The sequence below is a fragment of the Myzus persicae genome, unplaced genomic scaffold, assembly GCF_001856785.1.
Source record: "Myzus persicae strain clone G006 unplaced genomic scaffold, MPER_G0061.0, whole genome shotgun sequence".
NCBI classification, from domain to species: Eukaryota; Metazoa; Arthropoda; class Insecta; order Hemiptera; family Aphididae; genus Myzus; species Myzus persicae.
Window position 1 is genome coordinate 438,249 of NW_019104155.1, and position 25,834 is coordinate 464,082.

The following is a 25,834-nucleotide window of genomic DNA, read 5'->3' on the forward strand; positions in this document are numbered from 1 at the left end:
CTGACAAGGCACCGTACATAGTGGCGTGTGTAGTCGCACTGTTCGTTGTGTTCCCCGGCCACGAGTATTATATTTTTTTACGTTATTATTTTTATTATTTCCTTCTTCTTCCTTTTACCCCAAACCCCCCCGCTCGGCACTCCGTCGAAACTCGAAATTCCTTCGTCCGTCCGCTTAGTGGTGTGCGCGCGCCGCGTGTGTACATAAATATTAATATAATATATTTCATTATCATCGTCGTCGTACCTATCAGAAATTCGTACGGTGTCCGTTTTTTTTTTGTTATTTTTTTTTCATACGTCCGTTATTTTATTGTATTTGTAATATTATTTATACACCGACGTCGAATATCGTTTTCCGTCCGATTTCAGTGCGGCGGATGTGCGTGTAATGTGTTTCGTGTTCAGTACAGTGCCAGATCACAGGATTAACGCGTAGGATTATCGTTCGTTGTTATGCCGGTGAACGTTTGGAACGGTAAGCGTACCTTTGTTATAAAACATCTCACCTTTTACCTTCCTATGTCGTAGTTATACCTATCACCTAGTAATAATAATAATAATAATAATAATAGTAATAATAATATACAAATCGTTCGACAACCTAGGCGTTTACCCCGCGTCGATTGGACTGAAAATACTTTAAAAAAAATATTTCGTCTAAAAATTTGCATTTGGTGGTTTCGGACACGGGTATTATATTACCGTATTAATATTATGTTGTTTTAATGTGCGTGTGTGTGTGTGTATGCGTGTGTCTGCGCGCGCGCTCGCGAGCGTGTGTTGGAATGCGAACAGTTTGCCCCCTAGAAATCATAGCCGTCCACCAACCGGCTACCCAGAATTTCCAAGTGAATACTGAATTCCAAACACTGGTAATTGCATTCCCTGTGACAAGGTTGATGACTCTGAGTGTGTGCGCACGGAGTATAGCAAGACTTTAATGCCCCGAGGCTGTAGAGTATTAGTTGTAATCATAGAATAATTTTATGTTAATCCGCCGAAGTGCCGGTAACTGTGATGGGTTCTTCTCTGAGGTTCGCTAAAGTGTTGCCGTTGATATTGTTTCTTCGATTTTTAATTACTCTGTATTATTTTATTACGAGTAGGCATGCACTGTAATATTATTATGTAATATTGATGAACTACCAATAAAGAATATTAAGCACGTTGCTCATGTTAATAATACGCTGGTATTTTTAACAATACAATTTCGAGTTTTTAGAATTAGTTACCTATTTGAATTCAACGTTTAAAATTTAAACCGAATACTTTTAATATTACTTATTTATTGTAGTCTGAAGTCAGTTGTGGTCTATATGAGATGGTTTGGTTACGTATTTTCTGAGGTATTTTCTTACCTGCTTCAACCTAATAATACATTTCAACCTTCAATTGTTAGTTTTATACAGTACGTGATTTTTTGAAAGGAATTGACTCTAGAAGAAATTGCATACCTGTAGGCTGTATTGATGTATGGATAAGTTTATTCAATTTTTTACGAGTGAATATGATAATGAAAAAATTATTTTTGTATGATAGATACTTAACGGTATGGATAATTCTTCTAGGATATTTAACAAAACAGTTCTAGATAGCAATTTATATACTTTATTACTTATACGCGAATATTGGAGCGTGGGACACATTTTCCTGAAAGAACAATAAACGTATAATTATAATTATTAAATTACCTATTCATTAAAGAATATTTAGTACCTATTATTACAGAATATATACGATTTCGTAAATTCCAAAAATAAAAAAGAGCCATTGGAATGGAGTATTGGATAGAAAATTACAACATATAATAATGTATAGTATGTAATTAATGTACTCTAAAGAACTTTACAGTTATTATAGGTATATAATTAATAAATATCTATATCCGTATTCAAAAATTAAAATTATAAAACAAAAAATAATAAGCCTATATAGTAGTAGGTACTTATTTTTCTCATTTTGATACGATTAGATTATTTTATAAGATTATTTATAGATTTGGATAATTCATATACATAGCTAATCAACATAATACTACCATCCTAATAATTTATTATAAATGATTCCAAGGCAAGGATATGTTGTTGTCTTGTCAATGAAATGCTAATTTTTGGCCCAGCCCGACGTGGTTTGGAAAATTTTATAGAATTGCTAAAAAATTCAAAATGTGTATTGATAATAATAGGTAACAATTCATATTTTGTATTAAGACTCCATAATATAGAAAATGTATAGGTACAAAAAATATTTGATTACGTTAATTAATATGGGTATTTTATATCTATGGAAATACTTGTTTCATTGTAACATAATATTATAATATGCCCTTAAAGTCAGACATTTTCGAGTTGTATATATTGAGGGTTATTTTGTATTTCAATTTTTAAGCGTTTTATGAGCATTTTATAATGTACTAACAATTTACTATTAAAAATGCACATAACTTGCTTTAAAATTAAAATAAAAAAAAACCCATGTCATTGACTAGGCAACATTCTTCTAAATTTGGTAATAGGTCAATATAATTCACTCTAAAATTAAACATAACAGAGTCAAATGAATTATTCAGAACTTACAATTTGCAATGTGTATGTTTGTAAGATGGTGATAAGCGGGTGTATGACGTACTAATCGTTCTATTAATATTTTATTTGGTTTATTATCATAATTGTTATTCTATAGGTATATTATACGTATTTTATGTATTATATTATTATGACTACAGTAAATTCTTGAAACTCCAAGCTATAGGGGTATTGAACCCGGGTAAAAATGAAATGCTGTTATCAGCATTTTTAAATAATATTTTATTATACTTTTAATTAATTAGGCATACAAGGTTATAAATACGATATAATGATAAAATCTACATACATGATACATCATGATACTTTTTTTATAATCAATGGTTAAATACGAGGTTAAATATAAATTGTCCATTAAGAGGACGCCACACCTGTCACCAGCATGTATTGTTAAAAACGTACATCATATTATATTCATATCATATTTTACGTTCACAAAAATCCTATTAACTCAGATATTTTAAAATCGGAGTAAACTAACCTTTCATACAATTTTAAGTTATCTTGGACATCTTGGAGGATTTTATTGATATTTGAATTACGAAAGAAGTTCTAAAACTGTAAATGTTATGTTAATTTTAAAATTATCATAATTTGTTTCAAAAGTAAAATGGATTATTGTAAACTTAGAATTCGCTATGCTGTACGTTTGTAAGACGGAGACAACACATGAGGTGTGGCATCCCCTTATAGGTACATTCTCACGAAAAAAAAATGGAAAACTGTAAATATGTAATTACGTGTAATTATATCATGAAAATAGCTACTGATATCCCTGTCGTATAAGATAGTACGTCACTACGTTACAAATTGTAACTTACAATAAATGATCATCTTGATTTCAAATACCAAGTTGCAATGTTATCAGTGCTAGATCCAAGAAAATAATTCGTCTTATCAAAAATTACTTTGTGGACCTACCTTTGAGAAGGTACTGCATTTTTGTTTTGAAATTATTATTAGTTTTGTTTTTTTGAGGTTGAGAATTAACTATATATTTTCGAATAACATTAAAAATATAAATCTAACTTCTATGAAACAATAATTATTTTTTTAAATATATAAAATTATAAAAATTAAAAATGTAGTTTATGGTTAATCAGTTTATGATAACTAATATTACCTACTAATCAGTTTCTAATTTTTAGTTTAGTATATTTTACCGTTTTATAAAAATTATGAGTTATGAGTGTTATGACGAACATTATGCAAATACACATATACCATAATAGTATAGTGTTTTATATTACCCATATATTGTAATATAGTAATATACTATATACGATGTTTACACTAAATTGCATTATATTTATCTCGTAGTCGTACAGAACGTGCGTATTTCAGGAATTAAAAATTTGTCATTTAGAATGGAAACTGATACTTATTTAAATAATAAACATCCGTGTTGTTCAACGATAATACACATCATTCTTAGTAAATGAAAAGAGATAAACGCATAATACTAATGAGTAACGTCCAACATATTATACACTGTTAATGTATATATTATATTATATTATAATACGTATATGTATAATGTACATGAAACATCAAGTACAAGGTCATATAAAGATATTTGCAGAACTACAATCTAATTTAATGTCCACCCATCTTATTTAGTAAACATTAAATTGTTAGGTTAGTTAATTGGATATTGCAATTCATAGCTTTTTTGTTTTAATTCAAGTATTCAATACTTAGCTTTAATTATTTGTTAGTGTTTTGTATATATATACATATGTTTTTATTAAATTATCCATTTGTATAATCATGAGTACAGATACATAGTATCACATATCATGTAGGTATAGCCGTATAGGTAATATTAATTATTTAATAAATGTATTTTTTTTTTTATAAAATCTATTATCTACTATATTAAATTCTAAATAATAAAAGTTTCACATGAATAATTTCTAGAAGAAGCTAGAATAAAGAAATAATTATAATAATTAATTAATATTATAGCTTAATATTTGATTCAATTATTTATATGTAAATTATTATACATCGCGTCTGAACTTTTGAAGGGTTATCAAATTGAACTTCTTATTGAAGTAACCAAATATTTCTAGAATGGCAAATGTAAAGAATAATTAATGAATATAAAATTATGTTTAGAATACTATATAATTAGTAATTACTATCCAATCAGAACGATGAAGATAACCTCACACATTTCAAAACATATTTTCAAACAGCCTAGTTTCAACTAATTTTGAAATATATATTCCATACATAATTCGATTTTACTTATCTTCAATCATGATTTTAAAGTAAACATTATATTATGTATCTTTAAAGCGTTAAGGATGTTAGCTCATTAGTCATTATTAGTTTTTTCTCTAAGTTTCTGACCGACGCTCAACATAATAAATTTACGTTTAGTAGAACTAATCTTGTGTTGTTTCTCACTAATATTAGAGTGAATTGACTTATTATAAAAATTTCAAATTAAGAACTAAAGAGCATTATCTGTGTTTGTACCTTCTTCTTTTTGAGTCTGTAATATCTAACTGTAATATTTAACATGCATACAAATTGAAGTATTGTTAATTTACTAACGCAGATTATATTCTTAACTTCAAGTTTGATATGATGGATCCATTCGCTGATATTAATTATTTCAGTACTTCAAGAATGTTTCTATTTTCTGCTGAACACAAATAACATGATAAGTTGCCTGTGAGATATTGTGAGAAAACAAATAGTGAGCTGACATTCAACGTTTTTAGATTCTAAACATTTTCAATTAAACAGGCATAAAATTAAAATAATTTTTTAATTTAATATCATAAAAATTACGAAAATAGAAGATTGCCTTTAAGCCTGTCCAATTTTAACAAAATTGCAATCTTAGATTTACCGGAATAAATATATTAAAGTAAAAACTTAAAACCACTATTAATCCATTTTTTGCAGTTTTGCATAGATTTAAAATTAATTAATTACTATAGGTACCTATCTGTTTTTTGAATGAATGTGAACTGTTCATCAACTTTAATATTGTCTTCTGGATTTCTCAAATTGTAAAGACTATTTACGGTTCAAAAATCACTCGTCTGCTATTTAAGGATTCATTTAACAAGATGTATTTTTGTCGCATCGTTAACACGGCTCATTACCTCTCTATTTTTATCTTTTGACACACTCCATTAATTACAGATACATTATACATTTTTATATAACATTTATTTTTTGTTTTCGTAATAATTATAATATTACATTACTTAGGTATATACTTACATTATTTTAGTAGTTAAAGTTTAAGCTGTAGTTTGTTATTTTTGGATAAGGTTTATTATATTATTTGATCTTACTTTTAAAATTAATGTGTTTAATGTTAAGTCATTTACTTAATAATTTATGTACCTGTCTATCTATTATATTTAAGTATTATGACTGGAAGTTCACCAATTACGTGTTTTTTTGTGGGATATTTAGCGCTCAGCAACCTAGAAATTAGTTTCATGATGCTACGAAAAAATAAAAAGTTTATTAAAGGTATAGTGCTTATTATTGCATATTTGTCGATTTTTTAATTCTTAGAGCATAATTTGTACAAATGTAGAACATTTTTTTGATGTCATATAATATTCAAATATTCAATCTTGTATTATTAACTTATTTTTACAGAATGGAATAAAATACAACTAAATCTAATGAAGCTTTATGGCTTAAAGTTATTTCAATAATTATTCGTCTTATTTACATTGAAAACTGTTCTAAGAGACAAACGCGGTGTACTGTCCGGTTTGATTTCCGTTATTCCCCAGCTAATATAATAATAATATAAAGTTTATAGTTTTATACCTTACAATGTGAATACCCGTACTATAATTATGTAGTATATTCAACTATTGAATTGAATAGTTGGCAGCTTGGCTTGGTATTAGTTTAAAATAACATTAGTTATACAACGAAATCAGACATATTTTATGTGTTTAAGTTATAATTTAAAAAGTTTAATTCACAATTTAATGGCGTTATTATTTTTAAAGTAAGCCTATTTTTTGATATAATAGCTATTGGCAACATTTTTTTTATTAATTTAAAAGAATTACAATGTAGGTATATAGCTACAATTAGTTATATGAATTAGTGCAACTAAAAAAAAAATCGGTCAATTATTTTTCGAGATAAAACTGCTATTTATATAATACACACAAAGTCTGATACAAACTGTATGTCATATACTCATATAATATTATATATTACTGTTGTCTACCCCTGTTCTTTTCCCACGGACAAGACAAGTATCTGAGGATGTTTTCTGTTGCCAATACTTAGACCTAGGAAATAGAAAGATTGTGCAGGATAACTACACAATATAGATTCTGTCTTAACTTTTTTCTTAGTAACTGGACTTTCCTTTTTTTCAATTTATCCAAGTTTCTCTTTAATCGTCGAATAGTTTCACGCATTCTCACAACATCATAATATACCTGCTTATACTGTACTAGGATAAATATATTTTTATAGAAACCTCACCATTTCTATGTTTGTCAGTGGTTATGGACACGGAGACGACAAAACACAACAAGTGTATCTAGGCCACAGCATTTGGACGCATGTGCGAACCTGCTACCCACACTGTTCTTCTTTTTCTTTTTTTTTTGCGCGCGCGCATGCGGACCCTTTTCCATTGCTTGGTAACATACGGAAAATCTCGCACAGTCGATCAGTGCATTTTCCAATGTGCCGCACATCGGATAATCGAGCGACTAGCTCGCTAAAACGTTCTACGCACTATTAGCTAATTGTTGACAACACAATTTCTCATTAGTTGTTTCTGGTAACATTCATATAGTGTTTTATTTTTTTTCGAAAAATTAATTTTGTTATTATGTATTGTTTGTTATATTCCCAAACAATAGATTAAATAATATTATAATTTGAGTGTCACGTGACCCATATTTTGTTCAGTTAATTGGCCTGGTGGGTGGTTGTCGCGATTTTTACGTAGCGCCATCCAAAAATGTTATTGTACGCTCGCCTCGAGTGTAACGACCTAACCGTTCAATACAATAATACTACTGTATCCCAAAGAAATAAAAAACGCACCAGAGTGGTTTCACGGCATTCCATCAATATAACAGCATAGAATACGGCGAGATATCTACATACAATGTTTCCCTGTTTTTGGAATTTCTGGTCATGGTGAGTACAGTGAGCGTTATTTTGTGTGTCATATCACAAATGACCATTTAATTTGTGTGTGTGTGTGTGTGTGTGTGTACAGTGTACACTGTACACTGTGTAACATATATTTATTACTTTTGGAGTATGTATAAAAATAATATACTGAAGTAGGTGTACCGTTTTATGCGTGTATATGTCAAACACGCATGAATGAGTGCCAAGGTGTCGTAAAATACGTAAAATGTAAATGAGAACTTACCACTATGCGTCTAATCGATAGAATGGTAGACAACTAGTTGATGGTTATTATTTATACTATGCCTATACAATATACATTTTATTTATAAAAATTCATATTACACCTATTTATACAATATTCTACTTTTGTTCCTAAATTTTACATTTTTAAACATCTTGAAAATATTTAGTATGATAACTGATGACCATATCAGAATTGATTGTCATATACTCATGTACAAAGAAATATAAATTTTATTAAAACATTTTTTATGTGCATTCAATGTTTTTACTGAGTATAATATTTGGTATTAATCTTTTTTATTAAATGTAGAAAAGAAATTACAATAGTAACAATTTAATAAGATAGGAATACTAAAGATATAGTAATCGTTTTAAATTGTTAATGTGTAACATAACAAAACCAAAATCATACAGATTAATCTGAAACTCAATTTATTGCATATTCAAAAAATTTACATACCTATATCAGCACAATAAACATATTATATAACTTTGTAAAGGTGGTAAGATTTAATTTAAATGAATAATTTTTACAAAGAAGCTACCATAGGCTCAATAGGAATTACAATGTGTTTCAGCCTTTTATTGACAAAAATTACATTAATACGATAATAAATCCGGGAGGCTTAAGCCCTATTCTAATAGCGCCTATAGAAGCTACCCATGATTTATGGAACAATTTATTTATTTATTTTTGTTAATTTAATAAATCTTCTTACCTTATCCGCTTCAGACTAATTTCAGAACTTAAAGTTAAAGTGTCAATAATCAAAATGAAAACCAAATTTTTGAGTGCATCTTCTATTTATTAGGTTTTAAAAATGTATGTTTTAATCTCCCTATGTGCAGTCTACCAATGAATATAATTGTGGTCTATTGTTATATTAATACAATTATAGTATGTTGTCTGCAACAAAAAATTGTATTTAATTCAGTGATTTGACATAAAATAAATGATTACCAAAACAAAAACGAAATAATCAAAATAAAATAAAAATGTTATGATTTTATAGAATAAAAAAAATTTAAATATTTATATAATTATTATTCATAACTGTGTAATTTTAACTTAAAATTATTTTTTCTAACAATTCAAAAAATTGATTAAAAAATATTTTATACTAGATATAGTTGAAAAATATATTTCTTTTTAAAAATACACTCAGCGTTTATATTTAATACAATTTTTAAAAGACGTTCTTCCATTAAATACTTTTTTTTTTGGTTTAAGTAATTTATGTTTTTGATTTAAAATTCCTTTCTGTTGTTTAATAAAGGACTAAACTGCAGAAACTTGCTAGCTAAAAAAATACATATGTGAAAGACGTATTTTATAGGAAGATATTATTTCTTATACAAATATTTAATGCGCATTTAAACTACATAGGCTATAATATACTATATATTTACCAAGTGGGTTGGGTGGGTTAGGTGCTTAGTGAGATATAATATCACTGTTATCAGTAGGGCCCGGATTTTAATGCACTAAAAACCATTGAAAAATGCTTTAAAAAATAGCAAAAAATGCCTTTAAAAATGCTCTGAAAAATAGCTAAAAATGCATTTAAAAAATACATTTAACCAGGAAAATGACCTTAAAAAATGACTTGTAAATTTTTATTAAATTATAGTTTTATTGGTAATTTATAATATTTTACTGAAAATCGAAAAAAATTGACTTGCGACTATTAAACAATATTGTATGTATACTGTATAGTTCTGGTTTATAAATTGTAAGAAAAACCCCGAAAAACACGAGTAATATTTTGAATTACCTATATTTAGATTATTAAGTTGTATCCATAGAGTAAAGAATATTGTATCAGAGATTTAATACTGCTAGTATATTTAATCTATGGCAGTAAAATGTATAAATACTATATGTCTATATACTATACTTGTATATTATACAAATAAGCATTAAAAACGAAAAAATGACCGAAAAAAGCTAAAATATGTTCTAAAAATGAAAAAATAATGAAATATGCAAAAAAAAGCAAAAAAATGCAAAATAAAAATTTCACCTTTGAAGTCTCTGTTACATGAATCAAATTATAAACTTGGAAAGCATTGTCTAGGATTAATCAAAAAATGATGCATTTTGCATTGGAATCCGGGCCCTAGTTATCAGCATAATAAAATCAATTGCTAGCACTATTGTTAATTGCTTATTAGACTTATTAGTTTATTTATTATATATACATATTGATTTAACTTAAGTGTAATAATTATTCCAAATATTGTGTTTCTGAAAAATAACATAATTTCATTTTTATGTGATAATTATATAAGAATGTTGGAAGAATTTACTCCACTGGTATTATTATACTTTTAAAGTTTATAAATAATGAGTAGGTACACCATGATACGTCGCTGAAGTAAAAATATGTGCAAAATTATAGCCATGTTGGGGTAAAAACGTCCCTTGTTAACAGGAGGGTCGTTATAAAGGGTCTTTTTGTGTACACCCTTGTTTATTGTATGATGAAGCCTAATATTTTTAGAATTCTGGTCTCGAACATTATCACATGAAACATACGTACGACGAACTGTTTGAAATATAATACAATTGGAAACCCCTGAGTTTTAATTTATTTTTGCTTGTTATAAACATATGGAGTTATAATTTATGTTTTCTATAATTCCACGCAAAATAAATAATTAATAAAAATGAAATATTGGTACTTTTCTTAAATGAATAGCCAAATTATTTTTAATATTTAAATAATTGTTATAATATATTTAAAATATGTAGTATAATATCAAGTTGTTTAACCACAAAAATTAATTATAAAATTTAATTATAGGTATGAACTCAATTAATTTTAATTATTGCCAAAATAATATTGACATTCATTGAAATTATTGATTATTCTACGAAGAAATTATGTTGTACTGTTATGTGTATTGTGAATTACAACGAATTTTAATATTTATTACAACAATATAGTATAATATAATACGTATTTACGTATAGGGGGCTGCTGGCTCTAGACGATATAAATAAACACCTAAAACTTGTTGAGAATCAGATAATACTGTAAGAATATGGTGGTTTGATGAATTAACATTTTGAAAACTAATTTAAAATCGTTGATAACTCCTAAAGCATAACTGAATCAATTTTTGGTATAACAAAAATGAAGGGCGTACATGATAGTCGATAGGTACTCAAAATCCTAATGTTTTCTTAAATTTGCTAATATTTTATTAAAGAATTCGAGTGTAGAACTCAAAAAAAGTCCCACGTATGGAAAATTATATATAGTATGAATAATATACATTAATTTCATGTGTCTACAGTACCTACTTAGTTGTTGAGTTCCACAAAAAATAAAATAGATTATATTATTTGAAATTGGTTTTGCCTAAAAATTCCCATTATTCCTTCATTTTTTCCGGATGCTTTCAAAAACTACCGGGAATTTTCAATTTTGACCTCTCGAATGCAACAACTAAATTCACTATTTTATCAGAAAAGACGTGTGATGTCAACAATTGGAGCATTTTCACCACCCAAAATGTTGATGACAAGAAAAAAAATACATCATTTTAAAGACAATACATTCATTCGCTACTCCCAGAATCTAAAAATATATTCAATTTGGTATTTGTCTATTTATTCACAGTTCTCACCAAGATATCGAGTCAAAAAATCGCATTTCTTATATCTAATAATAAAATTTGACGAAAAATAAATCTATTTATCTTTATGTATCTATATTGTATTCAAAATAATTGCCTAAGTGGCTAAGTATCAGTTCGATATTGAAAATTAATTTTTGAAGACATAATTTTGTTTTTCATTGCATGAAAATCGTATAAGAGTTTTAAACAATATAAACAATAACAGAAGTAACATGATAAGAGAGGGCTGTTTGATAATGGCACTTCAGATTTTATTTTTAAATTTAATGTGTTCGCATTTTTAAAATAATTATAATAAACATGATTTACAATAAAACCTCGAAAAAAATATTTTCTATCTATAGATATGAACCAATACTACCAATATAAACTGAAACCCTAGTTGTTGGGCATTATTTCTGTTAAATGTACGATATACCAAAAATAGATATTTTATTTAAGTATATATTTTATTACAATTTATAAAATATTAGAATATTATAGCTTTACAGAGTGATTCGTTTATGATGAAATTACTCATTGTTTCAAAAAGTATTATGATATAAAATGTTTTAAAAAAAAAATTGTTATGCTTTTGAATTGTTACAAAACAATGGGTTTTTTTAAAAATGAATATATTTGTTATCCTTGTCATTTTTTAAGTTTTTAATTTTTTTGAATGACGACTTACAGTTTTAATTTAATCTTTGAAAGTGGATTATTTTACTAAGTATATTGAATTTTAAAACATAAAATCAAATATAGAAATAGTAGTTAATGAGTTATAACTTATTACTTATAAGTAATTTAAGTATTGATAAGTGGAGTAGAGTGGTACACAGTTACTCTGCTAAATGTTGGTTCACTATTTCGCTCATCTAAACTTTAAATACTTCTACTACTCATATACTTCCATTGCTAAATTTGGTTTTATGTATTTATGACAGAAAAATATTCTTCTTTCAAAGATTAAATTAAAACTGTTTGTTGTCATTCAATAAGGTAAAATAATTTGAAAAAGAACTCATCTGGTATGTGAGCATATATGTAATCAAGATTATTTTTTTATAAAACTACATATTTGTACATTATATAATTTATTGTTTTTTATTAAATTGTTTATTGAATTTAACTTAATATTTTAAAAATTATAGGGTAGAACCAGCTACAACGTCAGCAAGTTCCACAGTTGTAACAATGGCCACATTAAAAAAGGTAAGGACAATAAACTTTTAATGAAAATAATATTTGTTAAATTTCAAGATTCTTTTGGTATAGATATAAGTGTAATATTAATTAGTTATATTTATTTTTAGTCAAAGTAAAGTAATCAAATTATCAAAATATATGTATATTATAATGTTAGTGCTCGGAGAGAATAAATGTGATTATTTTAATGTAGTAGATTTTATAGAGTAGAAAATAAGAAATTACAATAAATACCTTATAAAGAATATATTCTTCCCGAGATTCTTCCTAAGAAAGATGACCTTGTACCTTCAGAAAACGGTGACCACCTGTTATGATAGATATTAAAAAACCATCATGACATATACACTCTTTTTCTCTTGTCCAAAAAAAAAAAATCCTAAGATATAACGATTCACTGGACCGTGATTTTTATATTAGTGGGGGGACTGGGTATGATTGTAATATCTTTCATGTTACGATTTATTTCTGACAAGATTTAAATTTTTTATGTTTGATTATACTTTCAATCAACAAAGTAAAATAGTATCTTTATAATTTTATTATATGTGTAACTTTAAAAATAAAAATAAAACATTTACTATAATGATACATTTGGATAGCTGTAACATTATTTGAATTATCATTTTTTCAATTTTAAATAATATACTCTAATTGTTGAAGCATGTTTAATATCTTTTAAATTAATAACTATTCTATAGGTACTAATTTAACATACATAATACAAAAATTGGTAAAATAATCATTATATTAACAAATTAGAGATTTTCGATGTCATTAACATATTTAAAATAACCTTAAATAAAATTGTATTTAATTGACAAATTATTTTAATAAAAACTTGGTACATTTATAAATGTTAAAAATAAAATAATAATTTAGGAGGGGATTCTTAGTTTGTTTTATTAGTCTTAATAAAAAATATATTCTGAACAATTTATTTGTTGGGTATTACCTCAATTTAATTTACATTGTAAATTTTATCGTCTGAATAATTGTTGAGCTGTCATAGATACTGATTAAAAGCTTAATAATAATAATAAAAAAAATTACAGTTAATTTTTATTATTTACTTAAAATTAAAGTCCAGATTTATATTCTCTTAAAAATCTAAAATATGATTAATACTCTTTAAAAAACCTACAAATATTCTCCTTATATTCTCTGAAAAGTTTGAAAAATATACAAAAACAATCAATAAACCTCATTATATGCTTAAATATACTATAGTCTTATAACTTTTTTTTACAATACTAAAGTATTCACTTGCATAATGAAATGATATTGCACTATAGCAGCGTTTCCTAAACTGTGTTTCGTTGAGCCCCAGGGTTCTGCAAAACTTGTGCTTTTTTAAAAATTTAAACATTATTATAACTTTTATTACAAATAATCTTTGTATAAAATGATTCATTAAAAATATTGAAACAAAATAGTGGTTCTAATTGTCGAGCTGTAGTACCTCATTGTTAAAAGTTAAAAAAAAAAAGCTTAAAAAAAACTGTTGAGGTTCCACGATAATAGTGCACATAAAAAAAAGTTTCACGTATAAAAAAATTTAAAAAAAACTCTGAAATATAGTAATAGTTAAAAAAGTGTCTTTTGTGTTGAATGGTTCTATCTGTTGTTTAAAAATTACAAATATGCAAACGCAAAACCGAAATATATGTTTTGGACTTTAGATAAACAAATATGTTCTTGTAATCAGTATAGGTTAGGTAAACTAATACATAACGGCACACTGCACAGTGACCATATTATTATACTGTGGTCTATGACATCGACAAAGTAGTACTATCACTGCATGTTTAATTTATTAAAACTAAAAAAAAAAAATTTTGTTGGTAGAACTTTTTTTCAGGTACTGCTATATTAAAACTAACAACAATAATTTAAAAAATAATATAAACTAGTATTATTTTCTCTTAATTTATAAAATATTCAAAAATATGATTAATAATCTAAATATGTCATGACCCATGAGTTATTTTCAAATATGCAAAAAAAATGTTTTCTTATGAACTCTGTGTTGAAAGAATCGTTCACATTTTATACTTTCGTAAGATTATATTAACTTAATAGCTATATGTAAAACCATTTAAATCTAGACTTAACTTAAAATAATCGTCTATCCTTCTGTTTTACGTATCCACCATATTAATGTTTTGCACAAATCGAGAATAATGTATAGTGTCTTACCAAATTGTATTATTAGTTATTACACAATCACATTATAATTAATTACAGTTAAAGATTTATTTTTATTTCAAACAATTAACATATTTAACAAAACACAAAATATTTTACATGAATTATCTACCTTCGGTATGGCTTCTTTTAGTGCTTGTGGTGGAGGTAGAAACTAGAAAGTTATAATTGTACAGAGTTATATCATTTATTAAATTCCAAACTAAAAAAAAAATAATGTTTATGTACAATTACAAGTTAATATTGATTAATATTTTACTTTTAAAGAAAGATTTGTGTTGTTTCATGAATATAAATACTAAATAGTGTATTATATTGTATACTTATTAGATACAGGATGAAAATAACCATTAAAGTATATGTTTTTTAACACTAAAAATCTTATTTAAATAAATATTTATTTTTAAATTTAAAGGCCTATAACCATAATAGGTCGGTGCAAAATAGTTCACAAATTTATGCCGAAAAATGTCTAAATAATAAACTTAAGCATTGAATGCTAAATGTTTTCTCTTGTTATTTAAATTAACCCAATAATTTAGGTTTTTTATTAAACACATAACTGCTATTTTCTTAAACAGTAATTTAATAGGTAGATTATTAAATGTTTTAAAATATGTGCGTAATACTAACGTGTGCTAGATATATGTGTGCAATTTGATTTTGCTGAGTTATTAAGATATAAAATATTTTCATCTGAGCCTCCCAAAACTAGCAAACTGTATTGAAATATGGCTTGAAAAAATATCTAAACACCCAATACACAAAGTATGAATAGAAAGAACATGGTGTAATTTATAAAAATTAGAGGTTAAACTATGTAGTCTCATAACCAAAATATACATATAAATTCCAACCCAAAACTTTATTGGAAATTAAACCTTGATATTTAACACTTTGAACTCTTGGTATATTGTGGCACTGTGCATCGCTACATGCAATTTTATTTTCACCAGATTAGATACAACTTGGGATTGTTTTGTAATTTAATTTGTGATAGATTTTTACAAATAATTATTTGAAATAAATTAAATTTATCCTAAATAATGGTAAAAATGTGAAGCTTCAGTGTATAAATAATAATTTTCGATAATTTTTAGAACTCTGTTGTGGTCACCCAACCTATGAGGAGAGCTATGATTGGATCTAGTCCTTTAAAATCGCCTCTCATTAAAAGACCACCATCTGCTTCTGTTACATTACAAGGCTGGCTTTACAAGCAAGGAAGCGAAGGCTTAATGTTATGGAAAAAACGATGGTTTGTTCTTTCTGAATACTGTCTTTTTTATTATAAAAGTAAGTCCTTGTCAATGAAATAAATTTAAAAATTAAAAATTGAAAATAAAGATTTTGTTTATTTTTTGTTGATCTAGATGAAGAGGAAGAAAAACTTTTAGGTTCAATACTGTTACCATCATATAAAATATCCCCGTGTTGTCCATCAGAGGATAAAGTTTACAGAAAATTTAGTTTTAAAGCTGAGCATGATAACATGAGAACATATTATTTCGCTTCAGATACAAGAGAGCTTATGGTTCAGTGGATGAATGCTTTAAGCTTGGCATCAATTCTGCAACAAAACTATGGGTAATTATTTATATTTAACAAATTAAAATACAGTTTTTATGGGCTTGATTTTAAAATAATGTGTTTAATAGCAGGTACAATGAACGGAACAACATAAAACGATCCCAATATATTAATAAGTTAGATGATATGGATTCAGGTTTCTTAAGTTCATCTTTCTATTCAACACCACGGTCATATTACAACAATGATATAACTTACAAAGCTCAAAACAGTCAAATTGCTCAACCTCTTTATGCCAATGCACCCCCAAAGCCTAGACGTGTGACTGAACCACACGAAGATCATCCTCAAATAGCTCAACCTCAGTATAAGCCATTATCGCTAGTCCAAAATTTAAATAGGTCTCAATTAAATAATTCTGAACGTCGAACACCCGATACATATGGGCGTCATGATGTCAAGTATTCTAATCATAGCGAGTATGAAGAAGTTATTGATGAATATGTACCAAGTCCTATAAAATATAGAGAAAAAAAATATTCATACAGGCCCCATAGTGCTGATTTTTTAGAATATGATGTAAGACGTGCTTATCAGACACCTACGCCAAGCACTAATTCTTCATATAAATCTCCTGAATATTACAATACAGTGAAACATGTTAAAAGACCAAAATCTAGTTTAGATTTTGTAGATAATTCAGATAGTTATTGGTCAGAAAATGCATATGCAGAAAAAATGAGACAAGCTTCTCAGAGTTTGAGTAAAGAGACAAACTTAAATCGCACACCCGCTTTATCATTGAGGCAACTTGGAATTTATCTGAATGATATAAAAGCTGAGCCAGTAGATGCTTCTTCCGCACAAATGAAAAATCATCGAAACTATATAAAAGAACAGGAAAAAAGGTGGAGTGAATATGTTAACTCTTTCAATAGATCAGCTAGCGCTAGAGTTGGTAGGAACGCTGACAAGCGTAATTACGAACAGAATGAACATAAAAGAAGTACTAGTTTACAAAGAAGAAATAGCATTGACTCTAGAGATAAAGAACGAAAATCACAACAGGTTAGTAGACTGAATTGTTTCAAAAACGCTTTGAAAAAAATTTTTAATAATACACATTTATTTTTAGAGAGAAGAATCTATGAAACGTCTTTTAGATTGGAAACAGCGAATGCTTCAATCTACTTTGACCCGTAAGTCTTCCGGATCTTCTAATCGTGGTTCTGCTCAAAATGAGTTATCTAAGTATTACAAAAAAATAACTGATAATCGACTTAAAAATGAAGAAAAAACTATTGTCAATTGTACTAATAATTTCTACAACAGCAAGTATAACAACGACAGTTTTAGTTATTCTAAAAATGACTTGACAGCTGAAAATGATTACAACTATTCAGACGATGAAGGTAAGATAAAATTTAATTCTATATTACCAGCTTACTTTTAATATAAAATAAGTTAAGCAACTCTTATTACTAAATTTGTAGAATGCCTTTATTTGTGGTAAATATATTCTTCTTATTCTGTCAACTAACTTTAAGTAGTACTTAATATTTAACACAATATTTACAAATGGATGATGTCCTTTAAGGATTTGTCCGAAGCTCGCTCTAACTGCATGTGCAAGAGTATTTTACAATGGATTATTTAACAATTTTGGAAAATTATTTATCCTAGAAGTTAAAGACCGAGAAAGTCAAGTAGATACTCCGGTGTCAGCAGTGAAAAATGTCAATGAAATCACTCCAGACTCAAAATACACCAACACAATTAACTTTTATACTAAACCAGTGGTCAAGCAACATCTTTCTGACGAAACTGCAAGTTCAACAAATTCCTATTTTAAAGATGATACGTTATTAGTAGACAGTAGGCATTCAGACAGTGGATACGACACTTTACAAATGGGAAGTGTTCTTTCATCTAAAGATCCTGATATTGATCGCCTATTGAAATTTGATTTTGGTAAAAAAACAAATGGAATACAAAATCTAATTAAAAATTTTGAATTTAATGATATGAAAGAACCACTTCAATCATCTTCATATAGTTCTAATGAAGCACAAATTTCGTCTCTGAAAAAAGAAGATATAAGGTATTCAACTGCCCAAAATCCTCAATCTGTTAGAGATTTGTTAGCAAATTTTGAAAAGAAAAATGAGCGTTGTGTATTTAGTGACACGGAAACACTGCTATACGAAACATCAAGTGATACAGAACTTATTGAACCAATTATACCAAATTCAAAGCGCACTGAAGCACTATCGACTGATGAAGATGATCCAGAAGTCGTAGATGTGTTGAGACAGAAAGCTGATCCAAATGATGAACAGTACTATTTGCCTATGACACCATCTAAAAAGTCTGCACTAGAAGAAGATATTTCTAAATCCAAGTTAGTGATAGTTGATGCTGAAGATCAAGAAAATTATGTTGAAATGACACAAAATTCTAGACCTATTCTTGCTCCATCACCTAAACTAGACAAAAAATCACATTATGAATACATAGCTTATAAAACTAATTCCAATTATGAACCAGTTTATACAGAGGTAAAAAATAAAATTTTACCAGACATTCTCAAATCGTCGACAAATGTTAACAGTTCAATCAAATCGGATAGTTCAGATGCTGATGATGAAGCCTCAAAAGATTTAGATTCACTTGATACTCCTTGTCATCCCAGATTCAGTTTATCTGATACATTTAGACCAGCTTCTTATTATTTAGGAGCTGCAACCAACGAAGATACCCATGATTCTTCAGATAGTGATCTAGTTTCTCCACCACCCATGAACTTTGATAAGGACAATCAGCTTCAATCTATTAGAAAAAAAATGGAATCACTGATACAATCTGCTTCTGAATCAGATTCAGACTCTGGTAAAAAAGAAAAACAAACAGCCTTTAATGGAGATTTAGATTCAATTGGAAGTAGAAATGGCATGTATGAAATAGATATAAATTTAGATGATTACCTCGATAAACAGAATATAGAAGAATGTGATAGGTTCTATGAAAATTATTGTAAAAGTTTAGAGAGTAGACGATTAGAAAATTCTGAACCACCACCTGGTGCCCCTTATTATTATTCAGATATTTCAAATGGAAATTTGAGGTCACTAACACCAGAACCCCAAGGTGCAGAAGGATTTACGATGCGTCGTCGAAGTCGTTCACTTGAAGGTGTGCTTGATGATAGTGTTTATTGCAATTTAGAACCTAGAAAATGTACCTCTCCAAAAGAGGCAATATCGCGATTATTACGCACAGCAGAAATGAAATCACCTAGAGCAACTGAATTGGCCATTGTAAATCTACCATTGAGATCAAGGTCTTTAGATAATTTGGATGCCGAACCTGAAAAAAAGACTGGTCGTCAAAGTGCAGATATTTTGAATAGCAAAAGAAATGAAGCAATGTATGTTAATGAAGCTGTATTTGACCGTCATAAAGAATATAAAGACGATTATCGGTCTGTTAAGAAGGGTAGATGCAAGAGTGGATCCCAGTCTTTTTTAGAGGAGGGCCTATACCCGATGACCCGGCCACCGTCAATGGAGCAAATGGACAGGGAGAAGTTAAGGCAGTGGGACCTCATGTCCACTGTCCCTGCCGTGATGTTGGGTGCAACGCGCGTGTTCAGTCGTACTTCCGAGAGACAAGTGATATTGACGCCTGCCGAATCAAACACAAGGCCGCCATCGCTAAGTCGCCGTTCAGACGAAACACCAACAAGCTCGCCAGGTTATTAAACACAAACATTTTTCCTCTTATATAAAATAAAAAATAAAATATTATAATGTATAGGTTAAAAGTTATACTATTAGTTGACTATTAATGTGTACATTTTAGAAGTAATGATTATAAGTATCAATATCGATATCATGTATACATAAGGGTTTTATGAACTAAGGTGTTAAATAATTCTGATTAATGAAGTAATAGATGGAATTGAATGAATTAATATTTTAAATTGTATGTATATCATATTTATTTCATAGTGTCCGGTTGCGGATCAGCGATTGGACAAGGTCCAGTTCATCGAGAATACCAAGAAATCAATAAAATGATAAATGAAACAATGGGTAGTAAAAATATTTATTCCAGCAATAGAAATATTAGGGTAAGTTATGTTAAATTCATAATGTCCCAAATAATTGATATTAGTTATGCTTGATTTTGTTTTGTTGCTATTTGAATTTATTTTATTTTATTTTTAATTTATTATTTCTTTATATACATTTAAATCATTAGAATAGTCAATGGAACTTGACAGTTTCTGCTGGTGAGCTCCTAGGCCAAACGCATGAAGAATTAGTTTTATTATTGATTCAATTAAGAAGGCAAAGAGTTTCTATTTGTAAAGCAATGGAAATGTGCCATAATGATATTGAGACCCAGGTTTGTTTTAGTTGTTCTAACATTTATAAATGCTTTAATGCTTATGACTGATTTATTCAAATGTAATATTTATTTTTAGAACTTTTATTAGTATTTTTTTTTGTTTTACTTTTCTAATACAATTAGTGATAATATAATATGCTGTACAATTATGCCCAATATCTCGAAAATGAATGCAAACATTTATGTCAATCATTTTTTATAACTATATGAGTTATAAATTAATGTGGAAATTAAATTTCTTAATGTTAAATGTTTATGAAATTATCAATATATATATGTACATAAATAAGTAAATTATATAAAGAATACAGATTACTAGGGCTGGGATTTCGAAGCACTTTGCATTGTTTTTCAAAGCTTACTGTGCAATGCTCGTCTTGTCACAAATTTGTTTTATGTACATTTGAATGAGAATAAGAAAGTTTATTTTGCATTTTTTGGCATTTTTTAGTTTTTAGGTAATTTTCTTGATTTTTAGGGCATTTTAGAGTTTTTGGAGCATTTTTTGAGTTTTTAGAAACCAAGTGTATGAATTTGAAATTTTATTTTAAGATTTTTACACCAACATGGTTTTTAAATAAAAATAACAGTTTATAAGTAGGTACTCGTAATTCGTATTATATTATTGGACAATCAACTTTTTTTTTAGATTTATACTAAAACTATGTATTTACAGTTTACAATTGTAATAGATTTTTATAATGCATTTTTAAAAACTTTTTATTGTAATTTATACTAAAATTATTAAAAATAAAAAAATGTGTAGATCATAAAAGCATTTTTTTTAGGACATTTTTCGGGTTTTTTTAGGGCATTAAAATCCCAGCCCTACAGATAACTAAAAACTCGGTATAATGATTATATATTTATAAATATATAATATAAATATGTATATATTTTTTATATTTATTTTGGTTAAAAAACTTCTGGAAATTATTATTTTTACTTGAATTCTATTTAAAATCAAAGCATTATTTTGAATACTTATTGTGTAAACAGACGCGAAGAAAAAAAACACATCATGGTAAAATTAATTTTTTCCATCATTGCTCCACCCTGAATCCAAAAAAACCGTTATATTTTAACATTGATTATAAATACTAGTATTTATAATCAATGATTTTACATATAACACAAGCGGTGATTTAAAAAAAAAAATTGATTAGATCAAAATATATTTCATTTGTTAGGTCTTCCTATTACACCCTGTATATAGTATAAAGATGATGGAACTTTTTGATTTTTATATGATTTTGAGGGTTGAGCTATTATAAAAGTAATTTACTTGTTAAAATGCAACCCAAGCTATCTTTTTTGATATTTATAACTCGTTTATACACATCTCTATTCTCTAAACATAATATTGAATCATATCATGTAATTAAAATTTGAATGTTATATTTGTTCATAATTTCATATATTGTTATATTTAGTTTTAGCGAACATTACTTCTAACATTATTATTATTATTATTTTAGACGAGATTAACTGAGCTGGATACCCCAACTAAAATGGAAAACTTACAAAGATTAGATGAATTGAAAAAACATTTGTTGGAACTTGAAAAACAAGTAATTTAAATTAATGACCTCTAATTCAAATGTTTAAAATTAATACTTGTATGTAATTATATTGTGTCTATTATGAACTTTTAACAGTATGAAAAAGGAAAACCTCTAGTAAACCTTGTTGATAATATGGTAAAATTGGGTTCATTATATCAAGCTGGATCTGCACTTGAAAATCCGGATGGACTATCAACACCAACTATATTAAAAGAGCGTCTAGAGTTCAATGATAAAGTACAAGAAAAACGTCTTCTAGCAGAAGAAAATAAAGAATGGCAACGAATAAAACCAAATGTAAACGATCTACAGGAAAAAGTTGATAGATTATATGACTTAGATCAATTAATGCTAGAAGAATCTGGGAATTTATTGCATTTGAGACAAGATAAAGAATTATTAGAGAAAGCTTTAGGTGGCCTTAGGCATAAAATGCAAGGTATACATAGTCCAGCTGAGGAAGAACGTTACAGAAGACAGCAACATGTACTAGAACGTGAATTAAGCTCAGTTAGATCTGTACTAGCTAATAATTCAAAGGTAATATTACAATTCTAATATTTTGGTTTTAAATAACTAATAACTATATAATGTTTTTAGAAACTGGAAGAAACAGTGGCATCAAATGCAAGATTAGAATCAGAATTGGTAGTCTTGCGTCAAAAATTGCAGTCTTCCAGACGTGTACCAGATACTGGTGCAGGAGGTCCAACTGTAGCTGCATTAGAAGCCGAACTCAGAAGAGTGCAACTATTGGTTGGAGATTTACAACGGCAACGTGAGGATTTAAGTGTTCAAGTTCGACAGCTTACAGAAAAATCAAATACACTATCTATGCAAATGGATAGTGATGAAAATGAAATAAGGGGTAAGAAAAGACCTGCAAATGATTCATGGGTTGAAACAGATTTGGATGATTCAATTCAAGAGGATAAAAAATGTAAATTACATCTAAAATTAAATATTTTTAATGTTAATACTAAATAAAATAAGAATGTTTTCATTTTTTTTTTTAGTTTACACTCCAAGAGAAAAGCCACAAGAAATAAAAACAGTGAGGATCGTCAAACGGGAATCAGAGAGGCGTCAAAGAGATAGAGATAAATATGGTGGTAATATTGGTCTTCCATTAACAAGTGTTAGCGTTAAATGTGTACCTGTTATTGAAGAACCTGACTATAGAGTAAGAAACAAATTATTTTTATTTATAACTTTTAAAGTTATTTTTTAACTGTTTTTCGCTATTTTCAGGTTGAAGATAATTACGTCAAAAAACTATCAGCACAAGAACAATTATTTGGCACAAACCAAGAAAATATTACATATGATATGTATTCAAATTTTAGCCTTGAAGATCATTCTAAACTTCCAAAAGATGATGCACCTTTATCACCAGTATATCAGAGTGAAGCGGCCAGACAAATTGTACAAGAGTTATCAAAAAAAGATCAAAATGATAACATTGAGCAAAATGAATCATTGACAAAAAGACTGGTACCAAGAGAAAAACGCAGACATCACACTGTCACAAGTGTCAGGCCATTTTCTATTACAGAACCTTACAATGTAAATTTACAAAATATAATAGTTAACATGTTTTACATTATATTAAATGAAACAATTATATATATTTATTTAAAATTATAAATGTTTAGAGAGATGGTGGTTGGAGAGCTCGAGACGATGTGGATATGGAACGAGCTCTTAGGCCCGGTGCACCGGATGTGGTTCGATCTACCATGAACAAGACTGATCCTGCAAAATTTAGTGCAGAAACTATAGATAGTATATTAGGAACACCTGGAAAAATATGTATACCAGAGCGTTATATTCCAGAGTCAGCCCCTGTGTCACCAGACGAACGTAAAAAGAGAATGCACAAAGCTGAAGCTATCAGAAAAATGTTGTCAGAATCTACTCCTATACTTAGTACAGGTACATCTAACTGTTTTCTTAATGTATATAATATGTATACTAAGTGATTTATTAATATTTAGAAGGAGAAAATGATGAATATACAACCGTTGGCAGAAAGAAGATGATTGAAGAAAAAAAACAAAGAGACCATTTGTTACAGTTAAATCAAATATTGGCTCAACAAGTTATGGAGAAAAGTAAATCAGTTGCTTGTAAGTTAAATTTAATAAAATAAGATTTATAAATGCATGAGTTTTTATGTTGTTTTTATGTTTTTATGTTTTTATGTTTTTATTTTTTTGTGTTTTTATCTACCCTGCTTGAGTAGTCACACGTTTTGTTGTAGGTGCAAGCCCCACAAATACTAGAGACTGATTGATTAAATAGCATGAAGGTGTGTTTGAAATTGTTTGAGTATTGTCGTTTTGAATATTTTAGTAAACAAAAAATTTATTCTAATATTATATTTTTTTATCATTAATTTGTAGTGAATGCTATGGCTCAAGTGGGTAAAGTAAAACGGTATTCAATGGATGATGATGAACGGGAATTATCGCCAGAAGAACCTCTTCCATTATACCAACAGAGAGAAAACTTCTATTCTTAACAAATTATTTAAAAATATTTAGGTTGTGTACCTGAAATGTTTAGGTTGTATAATGCAAAAAAATTAGACTTTTAAACTGTTAAAAATATTTTTTAAATATTTTAATTGTTGTTGTATAGTTTTATAGATATTGATGTTTTAATAATGTGGATAACACATAGATAAAAAGTATTATTATAACTTAATAAGTTTATTAATTATCATTTGCTGTAAATAAAAAGTTTAGTTTTATTTAATATTTCCTCAACGATTTAGGAAAAAAACGTTCTAGTTTTTATTATTTATTTAATTTGAATATTTTTTATTAAAAATACTATAACTATTACAATATTATATGTATAATTTTTTTTATATATTATATTATATATAAAAATAAACAAATTGTTATTTCAGCTGTTAGAAAATAATTTATAATCAAAACATGTTCCTTATTAGTTATTCACAAATACTTGTGCCAATATTAAAATGAAAAAATAATTAAGTGAAAACGTTAATTCGTCTTTACTTCTCATATTTTATGTACTGATAGGTTAGATTTATTGTATCTTGAATAGACATTTTTGTGAATAAATATGATTTCATTATGTATACGTTTTAAAGTCTAATTTTGTATTTTTAGGTTAAAATTAAGGATTTTACTTTTGAGTATCTCATAGTTCATACGCATACACCAATAACTTGATAGTTAATATTAAGTTTAGTGTATAGAAACTGAATAGAATATTTATGTTCATTTACTCAAACTGACAACCATAGGCGTGCGCTTGG

The 25,834-nt window shown here is 27.5% G+C and overlaps 1 protein-coding gene across 8 annotated transcripts; it reads left to right on the forward strand.

Annotated features, from left to right (window-relative positions):
- LOC111039323 lies at positions 1-25,226 on the forward strand. 8 transcript variants are annotated; one of them, XM_022322790.1, is made up of 18 exons: positions 7,259-7,747; positions 12,772-12,832; positions 16,135-16,330; positions 16,408-16,621; positions 16,693-17,632; positions 17,700-17,976; positions 18,248-20,317; positions 20,575-20,696; positions 20,828-20,974; positions 22,456-22,548; positions 22,636-23,082; positions 23,143-23,482; positions 23,559-23,725; positions 23,794-24,108; positions 24,198-24,477; positions 24,540-24,671; positions 24,788-24,853; positions 24,948-25,061. In XM_022322790.1, exons 1-17 carry the CDS (start codon positions 7,716-7,718, stop codon positions 24,832-24,834), a joined length of 5,880 nt encoding a protein of 1,959 aa, XP_022178482.1. In that variant the 5' UTR covers positions 7,259-7,715; the 3' UTR covers positions 24,835-24,853; positions 24,948-25,061. The 8 variants fall into 8 exon arrangements, with proteins under 8 accessions (XP_022178485.1, XP_022178483.1, XP_022178482.1 ...); XM_022322794.1 differs by having other exon boundaries at positions 24,806-24,853; positions 24,948-24,969; XM_022322793.1 differs by lacking the exons at positions 7,259-7,747; positions 24,788-24,853 and adding an exon at positions 1-477 and having other exon boundaries at positions 24,948-25,225.
- Positions 25,227-25,834: the final 608 nt, after the last annotated feature.

What these genes read in the sequence shown, in the direction of transcription:
- LOC111039323 (XM_022322787.1), top strand. Translation starts at nt 7,716, where the DNA reads ATGTTTCCCTGTTTTTGGAATTTCTGGTCATG. An exon ending in AAGAACGAAAATCACAACAG is followed by an intron (nt 17,633 to 17,699) that starts GTTAGTAGACTG and finishes ATTTATTTTTAG; the next exon opens with AGAGAAGAATCTATGAAACG. An exon ending in AATTCAAGAGGATAAAAAAT is followed by an intron (nt 23,483 to 23,558) that starts GTAAATTACATC and finishes TTTTTTTTTTAG; the next exon opens with TTTACACTCCAAGAGAAAAG.